We start from the raw sequence: 9,588 nt of genomic DNA on the forward strand, positions 1-9,588 counted from the left end.
AATTGATATTAGATATAGGATATAATAAACAAATGAACAATCAATATCGAATACTAATCAATAGCAAATTTTTAATTTTTCATGCTAAATAAAATGCATACATTTATATCGATTGACACTGAGAGTTGGTGAAAATAATCGATCTTCGCGAAGAAATTTTTGAAACGAAGAATGGGCGGAATCTTATATCATCTGACGAGTATTTCCGATTCAATTATAAAACTCACCTCGTTTCGAGGCGTGGAAACTGTCTTGCGGCTGTATCACCTCGACCTGGGCGCTGAGGCGAGACTTGGGCAGAATGTCCCGGTTGGCGTTGATCTTCTCCGCGGCGTAGCGAAAGGCCACTTCCTGCTTGTCGTCCGACGGATGAAATAGCCCGCCTGGGAAATCACGCATCCATATTAAAGGGTGCTACTTTGACGAGATCCACGCGTGCACTCCTTCTTATTTTCCGCCGACACGATCGCAGGCATCCTCCTTATCCAACCTTCTATCTCTGTTCACCAATATCGATGCGCGATAAAGATTTATGGTCTATTTATATCTTACGGCATGATCCCAACTGGGATTGCATTCCGTATAACTTCACACTTTAATGTATTTTATGAGCATGTATTTACATGCTATATTGTATCTATTCAGTGTTTTCTAAATAAATCTGATATCTTTGACAAATATATTTTGATATAAGCTTAAATATACGTACTTTAAGAAGCATAATTTAAAAAATTCTATTCATATTTTTAAAAAGTTATATTAAATACGTGTTTTTTTTTTTTATTAATAATAATACACATATGTTTTAATGAATTCTACAAATATATTAATTTTTCTCTTATAAAAAAAAACAATATTAATTAAAAAAGTTTATGTGACATGTCAAGATAATATCATAATTACAAGATTTATATAAAAACAAAATATTAGGAAAGAAAATATTAGGAAAGAAATAACGAATAGCAGCGCGTGAATTATAGTTTGACTGTTACGCAACGAGATTGAATTGAAATTCGTAACATGTATATATCTGTACTTAAAATGATAGTATTTCAAATCGAAAGTTTCGCATAAACGTAAACACAGATTTATTCTTATTCGATCGAGGAAAGCAATGCAAGTAAGTACGTTTCGTCGTGCTGCAATCGCTGTCGTTTCCATCATTTCGCGTCGCGCGTAAGTATTCCCGACAGTTTCTTCGTGTGGTCCGCTGAAATTCTACGCCTTCCGATTCATTCGGTTAGGAGAAATTGGCGCCATAAATTGACTTTAATCTCGTACGTCATAAAGTAACTGTACGAGCAGCTGCGCCGGCTTGACTCTGCGATTTATAGAATTGGTGGGATAGATTTACGTCTCTCGTTAGCGACCCACTATCGATTCTCTTTGGGGGGTACCTCGTAAGGTTGCCTGATTCGCCACGGTCATTGTGACAATAATGAGCGTAATAATGCGAATGAATGAATACGAAAAAGTGAATTACTTGAGAATGTAATGCGAAATGAAAAAAGATGGACACATAATACTCACAGTGGAAGAAAAATTCCATCGTGATTTCTTTGCCGGATTCATGTAGAAATTAAATTTGTACATCTATAAAGCTTTTGTAAAACAGAGGAGTGTGAAAGCTAGTAGATATGGTTAAAAGCACACAACGTTTCAAAGTATAACGGCTTATCGAACAATCAACCGAATTCGTGCTGTGAATATTGCTGAGCACGAATGACAACCGGTATATCGAAAGGTAAAATCGTTACAAACATTCTAACAAAAATATACTCTTATGTAAATTACGTGTTACCTTTTTTTTGAGCCAATCACGTCAAATTAATTGAACTGGAATATTCATTGATCGGTAATGAATTATTTCGCGCAGAGCCGGGGACACCGACAACCTGTCATCGTTTTCATTACAACCATTACGTCGCATTAAAAACATTAAATTGGTTTCACAATCGGATGCATTGAAGCACAAACTGATTCCTAGTATTTCGTGTATCAAACCACGCCATTTAATTACATATGCGAACAAGCAAATTCGCCACCGTCAATTGATGAAAATAAATCACGAAAACTATACATGAGTACGACCGCTTTTAATTTTCGCATTGACAATCTGCGAAACAATATAATAATATTAAATTCACAATAAATGACTAATGAGTTGCTGTTTATAAAAGACTGCTTGTAATTTCAATCATTAAGAGTGTGCAAAAGACAACTTTGTAAAGTTGTAAAAATTTTAAACCTGACTATATATTCTTATAATTATTATATGAATAATCCGTTCTACAAAAGCGTATATTTATAGATTATGTAAAAGATTTAAAAAGATTTATATTGTACTGTTATATATTTTTATCGAAATAAAAATACAATTTTATATTTTTCTTTATATCAACTGTTTCCATTTGCAAACACAATTTTCTGATTATATAATTGTTTGACTAGTAATAACGATGGAGAAAGCAGATGGAAATAGAAGCGGCAAAGAAGTCTCAACTAGATATTGGACTGATACCAAATAAAATGCTAAAAAAAAAATTAGAAAGCTAAGAAATGCGAAACGCTTAAAATTCAATCGGCGTAATGCAAACTAAAAGAATTTCTAACATTGCGCTTCTCTTTCTATCGTCCCGGTCTCTCTTCGTATCGTTTCAGTAAATTTCTTCCTTTTCCAACTTTCCGATGCAGAAGCTATCGACTATATACACAGCATTCATGATACGCCACGAAACAAGCGTACGAATGTGGTACGAACGAATGCATCAAAACTCATAGCAAGTACAGCATGTATTTTCCTGAGCTCGGACGTGTATATCGATCCGCTTTTGCATCTGTCTTTCTCTCTCTCTCTCTTTTTACTTTGGAAAAGAAAGCGCTCGGAAATCGAATACACTGTGAATTTACGTTTCGATAAAAGTTCAGAATATAGCTGAGCATTCAGTGCATCACGTATGTATATCCGCGTGTATATCCGCGCGTCATCAGAAAACGGCAATCGTAATATTAAACATTGACAGCTTCGCATATGCGTAAAATATATAAACAATTGCTATTTTTTTTTTCTAAAAGATAAGAATGAAAAAAATTAATGGATAAATAAAAGGCTTCTGTTATAAATTATTAATTTTTAAGATATACGATATATAAATCGAGGATTTTTAAATTAGAAAAGTATTATAACTCATATAATGTTATATAACTGTTGGATTTTGACGATAATATTTAGTTTTTAGGCAATGATAACGTATGTGTCAAACAATGTAACAGAAACTTTTCGTTTCATTAAATAAATGAGATTTTATTTTTTATTTTTTATATTGAATAAAAATCATTATTTTACGATCTTATAATTTTTTCTATACGTAATATGAATTTAAATTATATTTGATTTTCATATAAAAACAACTTGCTGATGACCAAATTGAAAGATATACATCAGAATCATTTTTATAAAAATGTGATATATTTTTCATAAAAGAAAGAATAAACAGAGATGCGTCAAGAAATATCTTTTAATATTGTTTTATATCATTTTATTATTAGTTTCTAATAGCTTATTTGAATTTATATGTTAGACCAATATTTGCTTTCTTTTTAATTGTTATAAAGAATAATTATACAATTCTTTTACAGAGAAAAAGTAAGAGAATGGACTGTGAGTTAGATAAATGAAGATTAGTAAAAGAAATGTAATTAAAACATAGATTAACGTTAATTTAAATTACATGTAAATATATTCGTATGTCTTGAATCATTTTTAAATCCTTTTCAGCAATAAAATGACTTTTTTCTTTTATATAAATGCTTGCAAGATATAAAAATTTCTAAAATTAGTTCTTTAAAATATATTATAATATTACCGCTCAGACACACAATCATTGCCTTTCTATAATAAGCTTTTAAATGAAAATATATTATAGTTCTTGTACGTTTATATTATTTTAATCATGTATCAATTTTGCAAATTTTCGCGACTTGTAAGCAAAAGGTATTGTATTATTATATTCATTCATTATATCCGTTATATCCATTCAAAATCAGCTACTTTTAATGTATTCGCAAGCAAATGGTTAGCGACATTTAGCTGTGAAATACCTCTTGTTTATATATCCGCTACATGTGCAACAATACACATGTGGTTGGTATCGAAGTGATTTTCTCTCTGACGCGCAGTAGCCAGAACTTCGGTAATTGTCGTCGCACACAGTAAAATACATGTTATCCGCATCACGTTGCTTGTGTTCCACTCTACCATCAATGCCAATTAAATAGAGCACCGTTAGTAGCACAGCCTTTTATCGTAGCCATTAATTTCAATTATTTGCTCTCGCCAACGAAACATTTTCACAGAAAGCCGCTAAAGTTTAATAATATTTTACGATCATCTAGTCAGTAATATGTAAATCAAGAACCGTAAATTAAAAGTATAAGATAACAATTAATCGAAAGTTTTTTAAATAAAGCTCTAAGAAATACTATAATTAATTTAAAGATTGAAACATAAAAGAAACGTGAAAATTAAAAAGAAACAGAAAATAATGTTAATTGAATAATCAAGTTAAATAACGAAAAATTAATATTTTATCATGTATTTTCTCATGTTTATAATCATCATAGGTTTTATGGATAAAACCAGATCTTATGTAAATCACTTCGAGTGCCTTTATATTGAAAATGACTGATGCGTGCTCAATTATCATGTTTAATTATCTCTCTAAGTAAACCTAAACAATCAACACATTCCATAAAGATTATTTGAAATTAACTGAGGACTAAGATTTTATCTGCTTGTAATACTTGCTTTCTCGAATATTATATCGGAAAGCCAAGTCACGCTGTCGTTTTTTCATTTGAAATATTATCGATTGAGACATTGATAATAATTTTACTGACGCCATTCAATGCGGTCAAAAGGGTCGCGGCTTTCACATTAGGGGAAATTGGGAAAGATACTCACCTATCCTAATAAAATCAGGAAGAGCCGCGGCGTGAGCGGCGAGGAGCGCCAGCAGCAGTAGCAACCACCTCGCAGCCATTTCCGGTTCCGGTTCACCCCGCCGTCTCCCACTGCGCTCACCGTCGTCGCCACTACCGCCACTGTCTGTAGCCCCTCTCTTTCTCTCCCCTTCGTTTTCCCTTTGTCCTCCCGAAGGAACTTACGCCACTGGAAAACAAGATTGGACAGCGAGTTCATTAAAATGCATGCCGCAAGTCTTCGTATCCGGCCTTCGTATCTGCCCTCGTTTACGAGAGAATTGTATTTCGAGTGCACCACAACATCACCTATTGCCGACATGAAATCAGCAATGATTGAGGATTGTTTCTGTCTTGCGAACATAGGAAACAGATAAGCCGGCAGAATAATGGGTTCTTAAGTTTGTCATCGAAGACAGAATTACTTGTGGAATTATAAGAATGAAATATAAAAAATAATCAAAATATATATCGTAAATTACACAACCATTATAGATGGTTTTATTTATTAAAATATATTATAGTTATTTCTTGTAGATTTTTTATACATACACACGTGCGTGTATTTGCGTGTATATACATTATGTATAAAAAAATGCGTTAATATTTTTCATTTTATTCCAAAGAAAAACTTTAGAAGCATTTTATTATAACAAAATTATAACAAAATTTGAGTTTACAATTTAATAAAACATTTTTTATCAATATTTTTATTAATATTTATTAAATATTAATATCAGCTGCAAAAAACATAATAGTAAAAATCTAAAAAAATAAATTTCTAAATTTGTAAAAACATTTATATATCTATATATATATATATATATATATATATATATATATATATATATATATATATATATATGATTAGGTATTTATAGAATTATTCTTGTGATAAATATGAGATGTGACGCAACTATTATACAATAAATATTTTAAATAATATAATAGGAAGGACGGATGCGAAAATATTCTTCGCTCAAATAGGAGATTCACGAGGAAAAATAAAAAACTAGAAACCGCGGGTGAGCCTAGTTTTATTTTTCGCGCAAATCTCTTATTTGAGCGAAAAAGAATTTCGCAGCCCCCTTCGATGAGTAGCTAGTAGCAGCCAGTATCCGTCGGGAGAGCCAATAGATATAGAAGTCCAAACAACTTGGAACTAGGCGAACGTTGGGAAAGGATGGAGAAGGAAGAATATTAATGGCCGACAAAGAAGTGTTCGCCATTTAAAATAAGTATGTGAATCTCAGATTTTACATATTTTTTTTTAATTTTCCCCTCACTCCCAATATTAGACTATAATAATAACATTTTAAAATTAATTAAAGTCGAAAATTAAATTAAAAATAATATAACAAAAATGTTACTTCATTAAAATTATATAAAATTCATAATATACGCTCTATAAAATACGCCAATCAATATTCGGAAAAAGTGAGTCAACAGTGTAATTAAGTGTAATTGAAAATAACTTTGTTGATTCACTAATAATATTAATGAAATGCATATATATATTTTTTTCATTAATATTGCTATTGAATTCACAAGATTATTTTTTATTATACTGATATTTCCCTTTGACTCAACATTATCTTTTTTCCGTATATTAATTTTTATATCTGATATTTATCTATTTTATTTAATAGTTGTTTTGTAATTTGTGATGTATTACTATAATTAATTTGAATGAATTAATTTCTGATAATTAAATAGAATAATTAATAAGTAATCTATATTTTTATTAAAACTGATGATTAAATAATATATGTATAATTGTTAAAGTTTGGTAATCAATTAGCTGGTATTATTTGATCGTTAATATATATTTGTACATAGAAAATTAAAAAGCAAAATAAGTTAAATAGTAAGAATTACTGGCGATATAATTATTGAGATAATTGAGCAGAATTAATTGTTATTGTCAATAAAATCAACAACAAGTTTAGAAAACAAAGTACGAAATGTGCAAATGTTAAATTTAATTGTAAAGAGTATTCGACATACATATCTTTATTGTTACAGCAAATTAAATATCATATCAGATATTTCATGGCGGTGATGAATCGGTCGATACACACAACGCTCAGCGCTTAGCTCTTGTTTTTCTGATACACAGGATAGCGTTTCACGTCACAGTGTTTCTGTGCGCGTGTGTAGGCAAATTTACCGTTTCAGTATTTGAAAAGCAAAGAGCACGACATTTGGTGCTTTTTACAGTACGTTAAATATTTCTCGGAATAGGCTGGCATGCGGCTTTGATGTTGTTGTTGTTGTTGTGTTGTGGCGTTCAGCGCGCTGTACGTACACAAGGCCGCGTTATCATTCGTGCTCTGCAACGTATACAAGACCGCATATCATTCGTCTTTCGACGTTCGAACAGAGAGGTAGCAGCGCGAATTGCTCTATATGTATATTACGCTTTGTCTTTCAATATTGCGGTCGTCTTTAATGATTATTGAATATTTGCGCGACTGATTAAATCTCATCGCACAATTAACAAATCGTAACGAGGTCCTCCGATTAATGCCTACATATTTATCGAAGCGTACTTGCATATCCAATCCATTTAAAATAGAACTCGAGGCGGTCGCGCTTTGCATTCTTTACCGATTTGAATACAATTTCTTCATTAGCGTTCCCGAATTGAGACTAAATTTCTCTGGATCAAATGATGCAGATAACAGGCCAGGAAAGCCGTAATATATCGTTTGTTAATAATATTTTACATATGCATCGCCTCCGAATAACGTTGAGAAATGCTATACTAATTGCCACGCGATTCATTATTTATGATACTTTAATAATTAATACGCGCGGAATTATGAGTAATAGTTTTTCCTAAGTGAGTTATATTGTGTTGAAGTTAAATGTTAAATGTTAAGTGTTAAATGTAATGTACCAGAAAAAGCTGAAAAAAGAAGATCTTGGAGACATCGAACGCCGTGAAGCATAGGTGAGTATTCGTTATTTGTTACTTGGAAAATTTATTTAGTTTTGATTTATTGAATTGTTAATTTGAATAATTTTAATAAGATTCTTGGAACAAAAATTGATGTTTAAAATTTTATAAACATTCAAATTTAAAAACATCTTTTTTCGATAACTAACTTTGTATAACTTTATTTTATTAAATAAATAAAATTATTATCTTAAAATGAGATAATATAAAATAAAAATAATATAAAATTATTATAATTATTATAAATTAAATGAATAATAACTTTATTTTATTAAACTTCATTAAATACTTATTTGCAAAAATAAATAAATAAAATTTATTTAGTATGCAAAATAATTTTTTAAATCATAATAATAAATCTGAATACTATTCTAATTCTACGTTTCGTATTCACAATATAGCTATAATTTCATTGTTGCGCATCATGCTGACAAGTCAAATTATCTTTTATTTTATTTTGAGATAATGTTTTTGTGAATATACATAGATATGATATCTCTCAGAACTATTGCCTTGAAATGGATGGCTTAGGAGAGATTAATGTAAATGTTTAACTCTGAAACGCGTATAAATGTCTGTTGATCCATTGTGCGTATTGAAATGCTCATATAAAGTTTATATACAGAATAGAGCTTATTGTTATTGACATATTATTGATTAATCTGATCATATATTAGTACATTTTGATGTGTTCTTAAGCAACGAATAATAATTATAAGGTACATGAGATCCATGGAGAAGTTACACAAAATTTAAGTTCATGTAAATCACAAATATGAAAAATAATAGGAAATATTTTAATTGGAATATGTTTGATAGAAACGATATTTCATAATATTAGCATAACGATGTTTACGTAACATTATCATTTATTTATAAATTTATAATTATTATTCAATTTCATAACATACAACGATGTTAAACAACGATAAAATGTTTTTCCAATAAGGAAATTGATGATACATCTGTTAAATATTTTATTTTTTGTTAAGCAATATATGTATATGTAATATAGATATATGTATATGTAATATAGGTGAGATTTTCAAGAAATGAAATTTCGAAAAACGAGAATATCATAAAAATAAGACATGTTAATAATATTTATTAAAAATGTTTGATATCAAATATATTATAATTAATTATGTTTCAAAATTCATTATTCGAATTAAATTATGAGATAAAGAAGAAATAGATATAAAAATATAATATACATACATAAAACACTAATATGTTTAAATTTTTTAATGCTTTTATTGAGATATCTTTCTTCCGGATTTCTCGTCTTGTTATGTTGGTGGGTTGCGTCTAGACGCACTCGCTCAAGGGTGTGACAACTGGATACTACTACGTAACTATCATTTTGTCCTTGTTAATCATTAAAAGCTAACAAAGATAGAACGATACTTGTGTTCACTAAATGGAAAGCACCCATTGAGTTTCGGATGAATTTTTTCAGCTTATGAAACTGCCTGCTCATTTATAGTTTCATATTTTTGTTATGTTACTATAAAGTGTTCGTTTCTTTCGATATTAAAAAATATCGCATAAATCAAAAATCAATCATTGGTTATTATTTCAAAAATATAGAAAAGAATAAAAAATAAAGAGAAAATTGTTCGGTCTACACTGAGAAAAAAATGCTG

The 9,588-nt window shown here is 29.9% G+C and overlaps 1 protein-coding gene across 8 annotated transcripts in view; it reads right to left on the bottom strand.

Annotated features, from left to right (window-relative positions):
• The window catches only part of KaiR1D (Kainate-type ionotropic glutamate receptor subunit 1D), a 219,091-nt gene that overhangs the window by 117,132 nt on the left and 92,371 nt on the right, over positions 1–9,588 (bottom strand). For 7 of the 8 annotated variants that reach the window (XM_089077879.1, XM_089077880.1, XM_089077881.1 and 4 more), the window contains exons 2-3: positions 4,964–5,170; positions 228–383 (exon numbers count right to left, since the gene is read on the bottom strand). In XM_089077879.1, the coding sequence (XP_088934005.1) occupies positions 228–383; positions 4,964–5,042 (235 nt within the window). In that variant the 5' untranslated portion in view covers positions 5,043–5,170. The remainder of the gene's footprint in view (positions 1–227; positions 384–4,963; positions 5,171–9,588) is intronic. The other variant, XM_089077884.1, reaches the window with a different exon arrangement.

This window comes from Pogonomyrmex barbatus, unplaced genomic scaffold, assembly GCF_055798465.1.
Source record: "Pogonomyrmex barbatus isolate J1 unplaced genomic scaffold, ASM5579846v1 scaffold20, whole genome shotgun sequence".
Classification (NCBI taxonomy): domain Eukaryota; kingdom Metazoa; phylum Arthropoda; class Insecta; order Hymenoptera; family Formicidae; genus Pogonomyrmex; species Pogonomyrmex barbatus.